Genomic DNA, 19,730 nt, shown 5'->3' with positions numbered 1-19,730 from the left:
TGATATAGAGTGGGAGGGTGTTCCACAATTTAGCAGTGGCTGTGGTGAAGCACCTGTCTCCCCAAGTGGCCTTTTTTGTCCGAGGGACATACAGCATGAAAGCTGTGGAGGATCTGCAAATCAGTCCGACCCTGTGCCTCATGGGAACAGTCCAGCCCGAACTGCCAAGCCATGTCTTCCCTGGACCGGAAACAAGCATCCTGGGACCGGTTTCGGATTCATAATCCTCTTCAGCCAGGCTATCTTGAATCCAGTGGCCAAGTGAGCAAGGGACTCACGTCTGAGCATACCCTGCCACACTTAGGGTGAACAAAGCGATACAAAAGGGGATGATGGACGAAGCGTTTGAGCAAATCAAACACTCACCCCCAGTTAACTGATCTGGGTTTAATCCATCACCATTCTTTAACCCACTCAGCCACCCCAGTTCAGATATGGCCATATGCAAATCAGTCCGACCCTGTGCCTCATGGGAACAGTCCAGCCCGAACTGCCAAGCCATGTCTTCCCTGGACCGGAAACAAGCATCCTGGGACCGGTTTCGGATTCATAATCCTCATCAGCCAGGCTATCTTGAATCCAGTGGCCAAGTGAGCAAGGAACTCACGTCTGAGCATACCCTGCCACACTTAGGGTGAACAAAGCGATACAAAAGGGGATGATGGACGGAGCGTTTGAGCAAATCAAACACTCACCCCCAGTCAACTGATCTGGGTTTAATCCATCACCATTCTTTAGCCCACTCAGCCACCCCAGTTCAGACATGGCCATAGCACATTGTACACCAGCACTGACCACGGGATTAGGATAAAGGCTTTTGAACTCCTCCTAGGCAGTAGAAACGTCAAATTTAGTGCGAACACCCGAATGGCTTTTGAAAATATTGCAAGGTGCTTGCAAAATAATATCTTTGTCTTCAATAATCAAATATGCAGAAATCAAAAGGGCACAGCCTTTGGCTCTTCCTTTTCTCTAAGTTATGGCAACCTCACGATGGGCTTGTGGGAACAAAAAGGTGCATGGTCCCCATCAAATGACAACTTTGTTGAAAAAGTCGTCATGTCATTGAGATTCATCGACAATCTATTTGTAATAAGGGAAGGCTTGGAGTATGAGTTCATACAATATTTCTACAATCTGAACAACAATGCATGTAATTTGAGATTCACATACAATATCAATCCCCACTGAGTAGTTTTCCTGCATACAGACGTTTAGCTTAAGGATAAAATGATATCAACTACATTACACAGGAAACCTATATCAACCAATTTGGTTCTCCTTGCAGACATTTTCCATCCAACTAGTTTCAAATGGAGTATACTGTTTGGGGGTTGCCACCAACTAAAAATGAATTGTTCTGAGGAAGAAGAATGTAATAAACAGAGTTTAGAAATGTCTTAGATTCATAAAAAAGAAAATACCCAGAAACCTAATTAAGGAGAGCTATGAAACAAATTATAAAACTGAAAAGACATCACGTATTACAATTGAGGGTCAAAACCAAAGAGGATTCCAGGATTAGATGAATGATAGCCCATTAAATTAAGAAAATTTGCCAAAAACATTGGAACCTTTGTTGTCTAGCCCGGATTAAAAACAATCTTGAGAAATCATTCCATGGTAACTCACCATAAAGCCAAAGTTTTGAGTGATAAACCTACCCAAAGTCAGTTATTGAATCAGACCCAGAACCCAACTGGCTTGTAATGAAATGATTCCGAAAGAGTAACAACTGTAAAGCTTGTAAAGTTGCTCACAATACACAAGACTTCAGTATGGCAAATGGGCAAAAATTTAGTATATCACATCAGATGCAAAATTAGATATGTATCCCAAGTTCTGGCACGTCCCCATCAGTTACAATCTGTGGAAATACAAACTGCCAGTTAAAAAATGCATACTAGAACATATCTGTCTAATAAATAATCATAACAGGACCTACACCAGCTAATAAAAATTAATGCAACTGACCATATCCCAAGTGACAAAGAGGTGTCAACAAGGAGCAGAAGCTTTGTCAATTGAAATTCAGGTACATCTTGGAATTATGATAGGTGTCCACATGGGGTTTAAATATAGATGAGAAGGTATAGGTACAACTAAGTTGAAAATGGTTTGTCTGGCACATGACATAAAAAAATGTGATAGTGGAGCCCTGATATTGTGCAGGACATTTAAATCATGGTAGCACCGATTTCCAATATAAATAAAATTAAGAATTAAGAATGAGATTGGAAAATCCAGCATGATTGGACAACATAAACATTTATGGGCATAATATATTACAGTTAGACTCCAATTTACAGACTGATGGGTGAAACTAAGACTTATGCACCTGTGAAATTGTGCTTTTCTCAAAATGTGGACATTGTTTATTATGATTTGAACTAATGGAGCATAAATAAAGGGTTGTGGTGCTGAATTTAGAAGAATTTGACTAATTATGTGATTATTTTGCTCGAATAGTCATTAGCAATTGTGATTTAAGAGAAGAATATGGTAAAATTGAGAAATATACACTGTGATCACGTGGTTCCGCGGAAGTTGATGGAGTGTAAAAAATTAAGTGTTAAAGTAATATTGTAGTTAGGTGCACACATTTAAGAATTGGATTTACGAATGGTTATTAAATATTACTTTACATTAAAAAAACAAGAAATTCACTACAAAAAACAAAGGTAAAAGTAATGGTATAGTTAGGTGAAATGTTCTGTAACAGCGTAATGTTTAAAGCTCTAAAACCACTGAAATTCCCCAGTTATAGTTATCTCAAGTAACTATGATTCATGCCATAAGATTTCGCAGATTGCTTTGTGAAGATTAATCAAATGGACCCAAAGTTATTAGCAAATCAAAAAACTTTCTTTGTATGGAAAAAGAGACCTAACTATAACTACCCAGCTCTACACCAAGATGGGCTCCCAGATGAAACATATCTACAGGTAACTGGGGAGATAGATCACCCTCAGGGATTCTGGCAGATTCACCCACCCTAGTCAAACTAAAATAGGGAGAGCTAGGTAGGCGCATAACTATAGCTTTACTCGTAGGCATATATTCTATGTAACAACACAATGGTTGAACTGTTTATTTTCTTAACCATTCTTGTGATGCGGATTACTCTGTTTTGCTTCCTTGTATTGATAATTGCAGTGCACATATATTACACAAGAATTTCATTGCTTCAATAAATATCTGAAATGCCAATTGGAGTATTTCTTGTTTTCCCCTTTTGGCATGCACGAGTTACTAAACGAAAAGGCTTTAGTTTGCTTCAATTAATCCCTTGGGGAATCAGGGTTGTCATGTTCTGAGGTTGCACATACCCCCTGTTACCTTACTAGGTAAGGGCTACAGATGGTGTACTGTGAGCTAGCCAGGACTTAGGCCAACATATCCTGATGGTGAGAGTGGACTTAGTCACGCACAGTTTTGACGTTTATGTTGTCCAACAAACACAGTTTTACTGGGAAAGAATGAACCGTACGACATGGTGCCCAACATTCTAGCTTGGGTACTTATTTAACCGGTCTCCCGAGTAGCTTTTTTTGTGTGTGTCCAAAGACTGTACTCACCAATTAACCAGAGACATCTGTGGTGTTAGGGTACAAAATCCTCCTCAGCTAAGTAGGTAACCCCTATTTCTGACTCTAGGTTGTTCAAGATTAAACCTTTAATAAGATCAACCAGCAGAGATACTCTCTCTGAATTCCATATATTCCAAATACATCAATGGCTTATCCTGCACAGGTAGCTTTACTACTTAATTGCAGACAAGCACAAACACAAATGTTACTACAACATGGGCTCCCGCAAATGGGAGGGGATGTTACCTTCAGGGTAGAGACCAATGAAGCGTAGAAAACAGATATTCTATTTATGGGTCACATTCCCGGCATTAAATGCCAACTCAGGGAACTTTCACTAGGGGTGGGCGGAATTTTCCAAATTGACTTTTGCAAATTATCGCGAAAGTGCGCAAAATCTCCCCGAGAATGCGGAACTTTCGTGAAGATTCGGAGATTGCTTTTCCCGCCCGTTCGCGATGTGTTTTTGCATGCTTGAGGGAATTTACCTCTAACTTGCCCATGCGGTCACTAATGGGCGCGGCCATCTTGCTCGCCATGCTTATTTCCTCTTCCGGGTCGAATGACGTGTGCGCGATCGCAAACTTGCGCGGGATATCGCGACTGGCTACCAACAATCCAACATCTCGTGGCGCATGCGAACGGATAGGAAAACTCGTCGGTGAACGCAGGGACCCGGTAAGTCGCTACCGCGCATGCTAGAATGCATTTTTAAAGCGCGAACAAGAAAAAAACTTCTGTTTCACGGCAGATTGTGAAAGTTTTGACATTTTCGCGCTCTCTGTGGAATGCAAACATTTCAAAATTTTCACACATAACCTGACGTAGCAGTACCAAGTCAATTAAGAGCATATGAGGATTTTGAAATGCCATTCACTTATCAAGAACACATGAACTGGTTCCTAGGCGCCCTACCACGCATATTGAAAAATGTCAGACTAGGTCCTCTCAGCAATGAGGGAGCAACATGGCCAGTCGTAGCCAGAAACACACCATATACGGATACAACCAACTTAACAAACCTAGAGCTTGGAGTACTATACACAGATTGAGTTACACTCTATAGGCGTCTAGTACAATTAGTTAGGCGAACCATAAAGTCTATCCCACAAAGGGCTGCTCAAGCTGCACTTCCACAATATGCTATGCCTGGAATTAGTGCAGTAACCATTAATACAATAATGGGCAAATTTCCCAGCAGACAGGATGAGATTCTGTTTTGGATTGCACAAAAAACGAATCAGCTTGGAGCAGGACCCCAAGAAAAACATAGAATTCTCACAATATGCCTGCCAATGGGGATGGCTCCCCAAGTGGAAGACTGCGCCACTTTGGGTACAGTCTTTTCTGCAGTTTATACAAGAACACATGGTACACCGTCATTAGCTGTTTTGCCTGAGGTGCTTAAACTAATACAAAATTACTATGGGGCAGCCCCTGCCCTGGATTTAGGGATGAAATTACAGGGCAACTTAGCTGCAGTATGCTCAATCATACTAAGTAATATAAAAGGGGAAGCAACAGTGTTGGCTATACACCAGTGACTCACACAGGTTGCTCCAGCAGAACAGGAGCGCGTACTGCCAAAAAGTATGGAAGAAATGTTTACATCCATGTGTTTAGATTTTATGCTCAGTACAAGCTGACGTTAGCGTCAAAACATTTGTACACACGTGTTCACGCCACAAATTTGGTGATCCGCGGGTACATCAGAGTATACATGTCACATTTAAAGACGGAGACACTGTACCAATTGCATGTAAATCGCATTTATAAACAAATGCAGAAATAAGTTTTGGGCTGACAGAAAAGATCCTGTTGGTACTACAGACAGCTGTCGTGAAAGAAAGATCATTGGCTCAGAAAAAAAAAGAATTGTTGCGACCCTTATTCCAGCATTAGAGATTGTTACAAAGGCCAGCGTTCCAAAATTGAAAGCTTTACATCCAGGGTGGATACAGTGGGCCAACTGTCTCACAGCAACAGATGTTGATTATGTCTTTGAGTCTACACTACAAACAAAAGCATACCTTCAATACGCACACAAATATCCTCTGCCCTATGAAATAATGCCTCTACGTCAGTATAATTTAATAACCTACGTTGACGGTTTTGTCCAGCCTGCAGTGGAAAAAACGCCAATACTTCTCCGCATGCACTGAGCAAAGGGGTAAAATTAGGGGTGGAGAATTACAACCTCAAAGAAAACATCGACACAGTCACTCAGTGCTTGCATTACACAGCTTGCTGAACTGAAAGCTCTAATTCTGGAACTTGAGAATATAAATCCTGAGTTCCCCACACTTATAGGGTGTGATACGTATTATTGTATCCAGTCTTACAATGGCTATTTAGACTACTGGAGTCTGAATGGATTTGAAGACTCCAAAGGGTACACAATCAAGAATAAGATGCTTTGGGGACAAGTGGCTAAAATTAAAGCAAGTTTGCCATGGGCTCATGTCATACTCACACTGAGCCACTAACGTGTAGTTATACACATTGCAGGGAATTCAGTGGCTGACAAAGCCCCAAAAGCAACATTACAAACTGCTGCAATTGTTGCAATAACTTGTTTTAGTATGAGAATGGATGGAGACATCATGACAGCTGTCAATGCAGCATGGAAAGGTACCCTCTTACCAAAAGGTTTTCCTCTAAAATATGCCTACCAGTTACTACACAAAATATTCCATTTGCTCATATTCCTGGACCGGGGGATAGAGTAATACCTAATTCAGATCACACGTTAGGACTGAATCTAACAGTAAATGAGGGTCTTGCATCTCATCACGCAGGGGTGGCAGCTACAATTTCATTATTGCAAATCTTTATCTGCACATTTGCAGTAGCCACATTCCATTCGGAAAAGGGTCCAGTGTTCGACCTTAGGGCTTACAGAGACACCATGGAAAAAGTGGGCGTGGCTGTGCATTACTCCTCCTCCTACTATCCCATATGGGAACAAGACAATATGCTGTAGTGAAGGCAGAGCCCTGCGTGTGCACATTGCTATGTTAGCAGAGGCTTATTAGAAGTTTAAACGTAATGTTACCTTTTTGCTGCTTTTGCACACACCACTATATGTAACTGTTGTTGTAAGTTAGGCTACGTGAATTTCTTCACATGAGAATGGCTTGTTTTTAATGTCCCTAGACTTACATTTCGACCTTAGTCTGCACAGTGAGTGCTGCAGCCGCCAAGGTTATCATAACAATGTTAGGTGTTGTTCGGGCTGATCGGCTCATGCTCTAGACACAACATGCACACAGCTGCAGTGAGCTGAAGTTCTGGCACCTTTAATATTGCACTGCACGCATGATTGAAACACTTGGAGAAAATCAGTTTGAACAGAGAGAGAGCTTTTGCAGATCCTGATGTGATTCACCTCTGCTGATCTTGGAGGTATGGGGTCCCCCATTCAAGCCTAAGAGACCTTCTATATTTTATAAAACATAGTTCCTAGCTAGGGAGGGTGGCATACAAGGCACTGTAGGACCTGTTTCCACTATCATTATAATATGATTTCTCCTTTTGTGTTTTATGGAATTGTAACAATGCTGATCATATTATTTTTAATAATATGCCTACTTATGTTAGCAAAAATACAACATCTTAGATTACGTCGTTAAAATAAACATTTTGAACTTTATTGTGTCTCTTTTTAGCCCTGTTATGGACTGGTATGAGAATAACAAACGAAAGAGTGTTCTTGATTCCCACCATTCCTGAGTGTATCCTAAGTCGCATGTTCTGGATTGTCTAATCATTGGTCCCTTTGCAATAGGACGACGAGCTAATGTGACACTGATGCTAGTCGGTTAGGGGATCTAGGTACTGAGGTGAGTTTTTTGGTCCACCACAATTCACTGAGGTCCTGGGTCTCTGTGCACAGTTCTGTGTATGAGCAGAATCCATGCAACAATGCCTAAAACAGAAATAGTGAATATATAGGAACCTGGGAAGGCACACAGGAGAGATTATAGAACCCAACAGTCAGGCGTCGTTTGTAGTGAGAGCAATGTTTAGGCAGGTCTTGTGTGGAAGATGGCAGCATCTAGCAAGGGGATATGTGCTCATACATATTAATAAACATGTCATTAAATAGCACTGTGAGAGATTTGAACAAAGCAGACATCTGAGATAATTTGTCTTTTGTTACTGACTGGATTGTGTAGCGGCTGGTACAGAGATGCATCATTATCCTTCAGAGTGGAGCAGGATTTGTGACTGTCCCATATCAGAGGGTCCAAGAAATATTCCCGAGCACCTCCATCTTGTCAGTGATGCTCCATCATTTGTATGGCAGTGCCAGAACGATTGTTTTTCACAGTGGCTGGCCACCCATCACATGCTGCCGATGTTGTGCTGTGTAATGTTATGTTATCTTGTATATCACACTAATCACCCGAGATGGTATCCAGGCACTTGGGCAAGGTGTGTAGGTGTGAGGCACCAAAGTGCTAATATGACGAGTCAGGTCTTTAGCTTCTTGCGGAACTCAAGGAGTGAGGAGGAGGCTCTGATATGTTAAGGGAGGCTGATCCATATCTTGGCTGCGATGTAGAAAAAAGAGCAACCTCCACTCTTGCTTTTGCATTAGTGGGGAGTGTATGCAAAAAAGACTGAGGCAGAGCGCAGGTATCTGGTGGGTTGGTGAGTATATGCAACTGTTTAGGTATTCTGTTGTGTATGCTTTGTATGTTTGGGTGAGAAGTTTGAATTGGCTGCGCTTGTCAATGAGGAGACAGTGTAGCTTCCTGAGTTGCGGTGTGATGTGGGTGTGGCGTGTGAGGTTGAGTGTTAGTCTTGTGGCAGTGTTCTGGATGGTCTGGAGTGTCTGTACGAGTTATTTGGAGATTCCCGTGAAGAGACTGTTGTGGCAGTGAAGTCTGCTGCTGGTGTGCTGGTCCTAAGGGTGTTCTGAGGCAACCATTTGAATATCTTTCAATGCCTGCATTGACTTGAGCTGTCATGTTAAACTCGTCATCTAGGATCATTCCTAGATTTCTTGCGTGGTCTGTGGGTGTTGGTCCTAGCTCTGACATCCACCAGGAGGAATTCCACAGGGAGGTCTTTTAGCAAATAACAATACTTCCATATTGTCAGAGTTGAACTTCAGGCAGTTGGTTTACATCTAGTCTGCAACTATGGTCATGCAGTTGGTGAAGATGGTTCTGGTGGTATTTGTCTTGCCCACCAGGGAGAGGATGAGTTGGGTCTCATCGACATAGATGATGTCTTGTGATCAGATGATGTTGTTCGAGCAGTGTCATTTATATATTGAAAAAAGTGGGTCTGAGGGACAATCCTTATTGCATACTGCAAACCAGTGACTTTGTCTCTGATGTGAAGGGTGGCAGCCCGACCCATTGGGCTATTCCCATGAGGAAGGAACAGTTCCTCGTGAATCTTCCGATGGGAAACAGTATCGAAGGCCATGGAGAGGTCGAGCAGGATGAGGGCTGCTTTTTCTCCTTGGTCCGGGATGTTTTAAAACTCTTTGGTGGCTGCGGTGAGTGCTGTGTCTTTCTGAATCCTGATAGAGTGTTGCCTGGAAGATGGTGAAGTTTGAGGTGGGTTGGGAGTTCCCTATTGATGGCCCTTTTCATCACTTTGGCTGGATGGTCCAGGGAGATGGGCCGGATGTTGCTCAGTTGATTTGGGTTGGCTGTGGGCTTTTTAAGGAGCTCATTGTTTTCTATAAGGTTCCATTCATCCAGGAAAGTGGTGGATGTGTTGAAGTATTGATGATGTGGGTCAGAGTGGTGCTAATTGGTGATGTTCCCTGGTTGTAGATGTGATGCGGGCATGGGTCTGTTGGAGCCCCTGAGTGGATGGTCCGCCTGTTTGCCGCTATATCCTTGCCCTCTTGGTTGGGAGGGGGTAGACTAGCAATGAGTTCTCTGTGGTTTGGTTGCTGTGCGAAGTTGCTGAAGGTGTTTGTGATTTTGCGTTCTTGCGGTTTGTGTGAGGCCTTCATGTAAGAGTCTTACACTGGAGTTTTGACCCACCTTTATTGGAGGAGGTGCTAAATCAACTATCAACTTTATTATTATGCCAAATCGCCATGCAACCCATATAAAAACATATGAAATTCACCAAAACGTCATGAGTGATCATTTGGCATTAAGTGTGAGTATAGCTACTCCAAACCTAGCTCCCGAGAAACTACACAATAGAACCATGGGGGTTAAGAATATTGAGTGGGCCAGAAAAAACGTATATACCATCCGCTGGGTGAGTCGGGATATGACGAATTAAACAGAGCCATCATTAGTAAAGCATTAGACCAAATTCTTAATTGCCTAAGCGACCACCCCACCCATGACGAAGTTTTAAACTCCTTCAATAGTATCACTGAGGTGGTTAAAACTGTTTTAACTTTAGACAGTAAAGGTCCGTGTAAGCCTAGGAAGGGCTTGTTTAATAAAGAGTGCACTAAAAGTTACTCAGAACTAAAGAAAGCCCTGCATAGGGTGGAAAGGGATAATCAGGAGATTAGGACTTGCAGGAAAACATACAACATAGCAAGGAAAAACAGGATGGCCGAGTTAAAAGAAAAGGCATGGAAGAATCTAACTGAAGCAGCTGAGCGTAAAGATATTCACAATTTCTGGATGGCAGTAAACGCCCCATTTCTTAACAGCTATACAGCTGCACCTTCAATTGTGGTGGACCATGAGGAAAGAGTATGGGTTGACTTTTTTAGTAGTGTTTACTCTACACAGAGGGTAACTGGAGTTACAACTAAAACCCATGATACCGGTTGGGAAGACCAGCCTTTTTTGCCCATCGAGTTTGATATTTCACTTCAAGATGTTAAGATTGCGGTTAATAAAAGCAAGAGTGGTAAGGCTGCTGGCCCTGACGGGATACCTATCGATCTATATAAATCCAGTTTAGAGGTTTGGGGCCCAATCTTAACCAGAGTCCTACAAGCTTGCTGCACTAAAGGTTTTATAAACACCTGGTCCGAATCAATCATCGTTCCTATATTTTAAAAAAGGTGACCGTGAAAATCCTACGTGCTACCGTCTAATATCATTGTTGGATTCCTTAATGAAGGTAGCAGGCAGGATAGTTCTAGACAGATTACAGACATGGATTAATGATGAGGGCATTTTAAGTGATGTACAGTATGGTTTTAGAGGCGGGGTAGGAACAAACAAGCAGATTTTAAACCTTAATATTTTAATAGGCAAATACACGCAGGCCAAAAAAGGGAAAATCTATTTGGCCTTCGTAGACCTCACAGCTGCTTTCGATTTTGTTGAACATAATAAACTGTGGGGGGTTCTTAATGAACTAAAGGTTGATCCCGTTTTAATTCAGTTTTTAATGCAGTTATATTCCGGAGCTACAGCAAAAGTCCGTTATGGAATAGAAGGTGAGTGTACAGCCCCATTCAAGGTAGAACGGGGCGTGAGGCAGGGGTGTGTCTTGGCACCGCTCCTGTTCTCATTATATACGAATGCCCTGGAGCAGGAGTTGGTGTCACACACCAGGGACTGTCCGATAGTTAATATGCGACCAATATCATTCTTATTATATGCTGACGATGCTGTCTTAATGGCCCGTACTCAGATCGGCTTCCAGAGGGCGCTCACCTTCTATACCTGTTTTATGGATAAGCTGGGCTTAAAATTGAGTGCTAGGAAAAGCTTTGTAATGTCATGTGGGAGGGGAAAAATAACGAACAAAAGTTATTGGGCAGGAGGGGATAAGGTGGAAACAACCAATTTGTTTAGCCACTTGGGCATCTTGTTTGATAGATCTGGCTCCTGGGCCCCAGCAGTTAAAGCCAGGAGCTTACTTTTTATGAAGTCTACTGCGGCCCTAGCAAACTTCTCAAAGAAACTGGGGAAAAGGCCACCAGAAATTTTAATTAAAATCTGTCAAGCAAAATGCGTAAGCATAGCAGCATATGGGGCTGGAATATGGGGTTTTCAAAACTGCTTTTAAAACCAATGCATAGAAAACGCCTTTCTAAGATTTGTTTTATCAGTCCCAACAAGTGCCCCGGTTTTTAACTGTCATGCTGAATTAGGGCTGGCCTATATTTCCATTTTAATTAAGGCCCAACCTCCACTGCTCTGGCACAGAATCTGGTCTACAGAGAGTACGGGCCTTAATAGAGAAATAATAAAAGATGTAATGAACCTAAAAAATGCCCATAAAATTACATGGTTAAATCATATTAAAAATGTTATGCATGACATTGGTTATCCGGAATATTACACAACTCCTGATAACATGAGATCTATCAGTCGAAAAGTGTTTAAAAAGCTTTGTATGAACCATTTGGAAGAAACTAGGAAAACCCTTGAGTTGGTTAAACCTACGGTGGCTTTACATCAAATCATCGTCATTACGTGTGATATTCAACCCTATCTGATACATGTTACGGACAAGTATGGCAGATATCTATTGACCAGATTCAGATTCGGTACCTTCCATCGTTTGATTTACCTCCCTGCCATAAATGATTGGTCAAGGGAACTCTGCTGCTGTCCATGCGATAACATCTCTGTGTAAAGTACTAAACGCACAACTCTGTTCTGTAAGTTTTATATCAGTGAAAGGCGCAGATGGTTAATACCCCTATTGAAACAGGGAGGGTGGAGGCAATACCGCCCAGCCTTTATGCACTTACAGATGCTGGGACATTTTTACTGCATTGGGTCAATGGTGGGCTACTTCAAGAGTGTGACAAGGGCCAGGAAATCTTTAAACAGTTAAACTGACGTATTTGAAGCCTGTTCGCCCTCCTAATTGCGAAATGGATTAATTAGGCTAGCTGTGGCTAAACAGGGAATAATTGCACTTCCACTTTTAAAGGTTCGACAAATTGCCTGCAAAAACCATGTATAGATGAACTTTGTTTGTTTCTATTGATGATGATGATGTATTTTTATATGTATGCTTTTATGATTTTAAATTTTAAAATCGAATAAAGCTCGTTTTCAAGTTCAATGTTCAAGAGTCTTACACAAAGTTGAGAAAACGATTAGGTCCTTATAAATAAGTGCCTTGTTAAAATGCCCAGTATTTTCCTGCAGAGGAGTATTATTTACTTGAGGTCATCCTAGTTCCAAGAGAAGTGAAAAAATAGGGATATCAAAATTGAGGGGACAAAAATGCGAGAATCGGAGCTCCGTGCAAATTCCATTGTGCTGTCCCCCACAGTTGTACATGGAGATTGCTGTCACACATAACTAATCATTTTGAAGCAAATCCTTTCTTGTCACCTTTGTGGCTCATGAGAATGTTGGAGCAGAAACGCCTGAACCCTCATTGTCATCTAAGAATGTAGAGATAAGATTTTTTAGAAGGTCTTCCTACTCAATTCAAAATTGGAGACTTGCATTCTCCTTCTCTTTACTGACTAAGCAGATCTGGTTAGCAGTCTGACACACTTTCTTCAAGAATGGAGAAGTAGGAAGTGTCATTAAGAACTTTTTGATAAACAGGGAAGAGCTTAAGGGCCAGTGTTAGAGTTCCCTGTACTAAACTGTCCTTCACATTATAAAAAACTACAGAATGTGTCAAAGCTACATGCCACAATAATAATGCCTATCAGCTACCATCAGGAAAGATACAATTGCCATTTATATTTTACTGTCTATAGAACACTGAGCGCATATAAACCTGCAATAGCTCATGAGAATGCATGCAAGAATCAAAGGGAATGTATAGTACTGAAGTTTATCAGAAAAAGCCAACCTGGGGTTGGCCATTTTCCTTCCTGCCTGAGCAAAGACACAGAGTCATAATAGAAGTGTTGTAAACTGTGTGAAAGGACAGTGCTTCACAATAATAGTGAGTTAGGTGAGTAACAGGCTCTTGATGCCCTTAATTAATGAATGACAGAAACATACTCTAATTCTTCTGCATACCCCCCTGGAAATCTGCACCACAAGAAAAAAGACATCTTATTATCACTCAAACATGAGATACAGGTGTCTAAAATCAACCCAAGTAATTTTATATGGCCCTTTAGGAACGTATGAAAACCTTGCCTCTGAAACTCAGGCATATTGTCTTTGAGGAGCATTGAATTTCACCTTCTAAGAAATAAGCAAACATTTTTATTTTTCTATAAAAACGGCTTTTTGTACCTTCTCCATACCCATGTCGTCTTTTATTAGCAACATTGATACACGAGTTCTTATTCATTCATTTACCCCAGTTTACACTTTATATGAATTATAGCGTTTCATGTCTAGCCATAATCCTACTGAATATGCACATATAACTAACTCTGCTATATATTTTCCAGTACAACATGCACTGACAACAGTGACTCTTCTTGGTGTTGGAAACGTCTTTGATCAGGTACTGTAGCAATTCATAATTTCAATATTTATTATCTACAGGATTGAAAATGTCTATCAACATGTAAAATATTTTGTTAGAGGCAAATTTAGGTTACTTTAAAATGTGTCAGCTACTATTTCACTGCTCGTGTTAGGTCTCGCCAATCAAAATGGATTAGACAAAATTGACTAGGACAGTATACTTAGCTATTGCTGTTAAAGATCATCTCACAGACTCGTTTAAATTGTTATGTAACACCCTAGAACTGCCTTTCATGTCGAATCAAGGATAGTTAATTCAAAAAACATGTAGGACTATGAGAAATGGTATTGCACGAGAAATATTTTAAGTACTCTGACATACCTCTGTGAACCAGCCCTGAAAAGTCCAACTCCCTAGAATTAAAGGGGTGTAGAGGGCAAAGAGCTTTCTATGTGTACCAATTGTACACGATTATCCCTTTTTTATTCCCATTTTAGATCTTGCGGGACAATTTTCAAAGTTATCTAGGAGTACAGAAAAAAGCACTCCAGGAGCACTCTTTGACACTTGTGCATGTCTTTGTGAATAGGGCCCAATGTTTGTGTTTATTATTAACTCTTAGGAAGTCAGATGACTCAAGAATTCCACTATCACCAAGAACAGTATACAAAACGTGCCTAACACGATGCAAATAAAGATACAATGGCTATAAAGCAAGGAATAAAAGATCTCACCTCCCCCACAGAGTTGGACAAGGCCTGTACAATCTTCTCGTGAGCTGTTGCCACCACACTTTGCCCGTTGATCTCGATGATGCGATGGCCCACTCGGACTCCTCCCCGCTCGGCTATTCCACCCCTCATCAGGCTGCAGATCTATGAGGCAAATTCAGAGTAGTCATTAACTTTAACCAGAGTGACACAAAACTTTTCCTAATCGAACAAACACACGGTTGTGAGCCATGGAAATGAAGCTCAAGGAGGTGACTGTGTAGAAACATTTTGTCGCAGGTTTCAAATATTTAATAGGAAAACATTTGTATTTTTATTATTCAGATGTTTTGCAATTGCATAAGAAAAGACTAGAAACACTACTGAGATTCTCGATTATAGGTTGAAAGATGTCCCGACAAGAAATAAATTTTCATCTGAATTGCTTAATACTATTCATGCAGAACTTTAGTTTTTTTATCAAGGCCATAAAATGACCCCCAAGTCACTTCAGAGAACCAACATGGACCTCATCTATTTGTAGTGGCGGCTGGGGTGAACTTTGTAAAGTAGTGGTGCATAAAACTGCAGGGCATATTTACATATACATCCACGCGCCAGAACTAGAGTTATATGTTTGCGAGTAACATTTTGCTGTGTTATGTAGGTCCTGATTTCAACTACCAGCAGAATCTACTCAGTCGGATGTATGACGGTACAACGCGTGGTATTACCGCGCGTACCGTTACAACGCAGGTTTTTCAACGCAAGTCGTTACAACGACTTGCGTTGGGGGGCACTGGATAGTGAATAGTTTAATTTACTATTCCAACTCCAGTCCCCGTGGATAGTAGGGAAGGTGTTGGATAGTAAATTAAACTATTCCCTATCCTAGAGCGCACACCAGCGAAAGTCGTTGTACGACTTTCGTTCTAAAACCTGCGTTGTAATGGTACCGCGTTGTTAGGGTTTCGTTGAAAAGGATGTTCCCCACTCAGTCTAACATCCTCCCAGGTCAGAAAATTCAGAACCAGTACATTTAGCAATAACACCCGTTACTTACATCACTTAGAAACAAAATACGATTTAAAGCGATATACTCAAAGCAGGTGTTTTATTACTATTGTCCTGGAATGCATGAATAACAAGATATAGAGATTAAAGGCATTACTGGTTGAAGTGTTGTATGACCACTTTGAATCATTGTTGGTTTTGCCTGCGTTAGTTTCACTCTGGAAACAATACACTAAATATAACATAATTTCAAAAGCTTTTAATGGGGTTCAACCAGTGGCAATTTCAGAGAAATTAATTTTTTTCCCAAAAGGTGGAGTACTGCAAAAAGTGCAAGAATTCAGCCATTTGGAAAGTATCCTGATGACATAATTAAGCCGGCAAATCAACTTACAGAATATGTCACAGAATACTGGCATCTAGAGGCATTATGAGTTTTGTATCATTTTGGACCCCTAGTCCGTTTGCAACTGTTGAATGGGTTTCCAGACATAAGATGCCAGTATCCTAATACATTGAACGGAAATACAGAAGCTATTTAAAAAAAAAACTAGTTCCCTTGACATGAAAAAGTTCCTCTGTTAGAAATATCTTTCACAGCAAGCATAGTACTCCCGTGTACCCTTCTGAAAAAAGCCAGTAGTTTCAGGCTTTTCTTTTCAAAAAGTATGTCTCTGATGAAATTCCAGAGCAGCGCGTTGTCAGGTTGAGAACAAGCAAAGAAAGAGACCCCCACAAATGAAAGATGGGATTAATAGCACATTTACTCAATGATGCACTCTGGCTCCTCTGCCCCCAATATATGTGACAAAAACAATAGCCCACAATCATAAAAACCCAGTTTCCCCGCTACTAGGAAAACATGTACCGGAAGTCAAAGGAGCACAGTGATATATGGCCATATTACATAATTATTGGAGGGGATGGCACACTCAGACCTCTCACGTATCTCTGCTTTGTGTATGAGTAGTCAATCCAGGCTACTATTTTTCTCTCTAAAATGGTGCTTGTAGTCCTAGATTTAGAATGGCATACCCAGGAAGATAAATTCCAGAATACAAACAAAAAGTCTTGATCTGGACGACCTATTCACAAGCGAAGCATAGAAGTTAGAAAGAGCTGCACATCACAAACTGCATTTAACTTGAGATTACACTCTACTATTTTCTCTGCTGCATCCAGAGTCCCGTGTGGAACAGTGGAGTGTAGAAGAGTGGAGTGGCATAGAGTGGATTTGAGTAGAGTGAAGTGGTGTATAGTGGAATGGCGTAAAGTGGAGTAGGGTACAGTGGATTAGCATAGAGTGGGGTGGAGTACATTGAAGTGGCATAGCAGACAGTCAAGGAGACTTATAAATTGGAGTGGTGTCTCATATAGTGGAGTGGAGTGCTGTGTTGTACAGTGTTGAAAACTTTCATAGGGAGTTGCACAATAGAGCATACGGGCATAGAGCCAAGAACAAATTTGAACCGTGGAGGGTATGGGGATAGAGTGGGGCAGAGTCTAATTGAGTGGCATAGAGTGCAGTAGAGTTCTGTAGAGTGGAGTTATTTCAAGAGGGGGAGAGAACACTGGAGTGGTGTAAAATGTATAGCGTAGAGTGGGTGGGCATAAAGTGGTATAGCATAGAGAGGAGTGGCATACAGAGGAGCATCGTATACAGTAGTAGCATACAGTGGAGTGGTGTACTGTGAAGTGGTGCAGACTGGAGTGATGTATTGTGGGATGGGCTAGAATGTAATAGCGTACTGTGGAGTGGTGTACCATGCAGTGGGGTAGAGTGGAATACCATAAAGTAGGAAGGAAAAGATTGAAGATGTGTACTGTGTAGTAGCGCAGAGTGGAGTGGTTTATAGCAGAATCGCATAGAGTGGAGTACAGTGGAGAGACGTAGAGTAGAATAGCGTAGAGTGGATTAGCCGAGAGCAGAGTGGCATACATTGTAGTGGTGTATACTGGAATGGCATACTGTGGAGTGGGGCAGAGTGGAACAGAGTGGAGTGGCGTCCAATTGACTAGCTTAGAAAGGAGTGGCACAGAGTGGAGTGGTGTACACTAGAGTGGCATGGAGTGGCGTAGAGTGGAGTGGTGTAGAGTGGAATCTCATGCAGTGGAGGAGCGTAGAATGGAGTGCCGCAGAGTGCATTGCATAAAGTGGAGTACAGTGGGCGAGCATATGGATGTATGTGAAATGGATGTATGATGTTACAACGCATGCTTTTACATCGCATGCCTTTACAACGCGGTTTTTACATCGCATACCATTACAACGCATAGCGCTTTTGGGTGTTGGATAGTGAATAGTTTAATTTACTATTCCAACTCCAGTCCCCGTGGACACTAGGGAAGGTTATTGGATTGTAAATTAACCTATTCCCTATCCTAGAGCACCCCCCAGCGCAATGCGTTGTAATGGTATGCGTTGTAATGACCGCGTTGTAATGGTAGTGCGTTGTAAAAGTTTCGTTGTAAGTGATGTTTCCCATGTGAAATGTATCAGCAATGTAGATTATGGTGTGCAGAGTAAGGCAAAACAGAAAATTGCGCTGCCATGAATTCCTCCAGATTAATCAATCAACCCAGGGCCACGTATGGTGTCCTTGCATTGTTTTGTAAATATGACTCAAGTATTGCCTTACCCTTGCAACACCATGCGTGATGCAAGGGTACTGCAATCCACTAAAACAGCTAGCCTTGGTTATATTGTGGGCCGTGGTATTCTGCTGTAACTTTGCAGTGTACTGTGGTACATGGCAATGATGAGGCAGTATATACTTGGTTAATGGATGTTTTTAGAGAATGAAACAACAGCCATATTGTTTTTTCTACACTTTGTTTGGGTCCATTGTTAGGGCCATGGAGATAGAGTAGGAGTAGGCCACTACCTATTTCCACTCTATTACAGTGGCAATAGACAGGGCAATGTATTTTAATTTTTTCATGTATATTTATATATGTTTACAGCCATGTACCATGGTAGTTTCATGAACTTTTGTGAAATTCTACAAAAGTACAGTGGTCACATATATCTATAAGTTTGAATGCCTTATTACGTTAAAATAATGACCCTGCTTAACTGCAGTGCCCAGAAAGCATCATCTGTGTCCATTATGTATAATCCTGCCATATTTCAACTAAATACGATTAGCCATTTCCATGCTACATCAAATACAATAGTCTATGGAAAATGCATTGGTGGAAAAACGTGCTTTGGGACCCCACTTTTATCTTTGTACCCCCTTAATGATTCACCATAAAAATGTACATCATCTCAATCAATCAAAATATGTTTATTCAGTTCATATAAAAACATAAAAAAACAGTAAAATAAAAATAAATATATAATCTCAAAATGCAGAAAATGTTACAGGTCTGAAAAATGTGTCAAATGGGCAGAAAGTTATTAGGGAGCTAAAATCCGAGGCATTCCTATCTCTGAGAATACCAACTATAACTAGAGAGTGGCAATCAGATTTAATGTGATTTCTATCTTTGTATATATTGTATTCATTTAAATTTATTCGTTAACATAATCATATGACCATACATTGGTCTTTCAGTTGTTCATGTAGTAAATCCGAAACTTCACATATGCAGTGTAGTTTATTTTTGTGGCTTCCTTGCTACTTTTAGTAGTATTGTCCTACATAGAGATTGGTAAATTATTTAGCCTTATAACTTCATAACTACTTCACAAGATCACTTGCAATAGCAAAAAAAGTTAATATACATAATCTAATGCACATTGTTGTGAAATTTCATTACAATCCATTTAACCGTTTTGCTGCTACGTAAAATACAAAAGTCTATGTAAAATGCATTGGAGTGAACGTGTGTTTTGGGACCTTCCTTTGCACCCCTTGACCAAATGCCTCCAAACTTTTAATCCTTCACCAATGTAACGGGTGCCATAGGTCTGGAAAGTTTTTACGAAGATTCATCAAACGGCTGCAGAGTTATCAAGGAAGACAAATCATATATATATATATATATATATATATATATATATATATATATATATATATATATATATATATATATGGTTACAAATAGATAGATATGGGCAATTCTGCATTTTCTTGAGAATCCTATCTCCATAGCCTATGTATGGAGG

At 40.9% G+C, this 19,730-nt stretch overlaps 1 protein-coding gene across 3 annotated transcripts in view; it reads right to left on the bottom strand.

Moving 5' to 3' along the window:
• The window catches only part of APBA2 (amyloid beta precursor protein binding family A member 2), a 1,100,835-nt gene that overhangs the window by 77,562 nt on the left and 1,003,543 nt on the right, over window positions 1-19,730 (bottom strand). For all 3 annotated transcript variants that reach the window (XM_078684922.1, XM_078684924.1, XM_078684923.1), the window contains one exon: window positions 14,627-14,767. In XM_078684922.1, coding sequence (XP_078541048.1) covers window positions 14,627-14,767 — 141 coding nt within the window. The remainder of the gene's footprint in view (window positions 1-14,626; window positions 14,768-19,730) is intronic.

The sequence above is a fragment of the Lissotriton helveticus genome, chromosome 3_2 (assembly GCF_964261635.1).
Source record: "Lissotriton helveticus chromosome 3_2, aLisHel1.1, whole genome shotgun sequence".
Classification (NCBI taxonomy): Eukaryota; Metazoa; Chordata; class Amphibia; order Caudata; family Salamandridae; genus Lissotriton; species Lissotriton helveticus.
The sequence above is the reverse complement of the archived record's forward strand: the minus strand, read 5'-3'. Positions and strand labels throughout refer to the sequence as shown.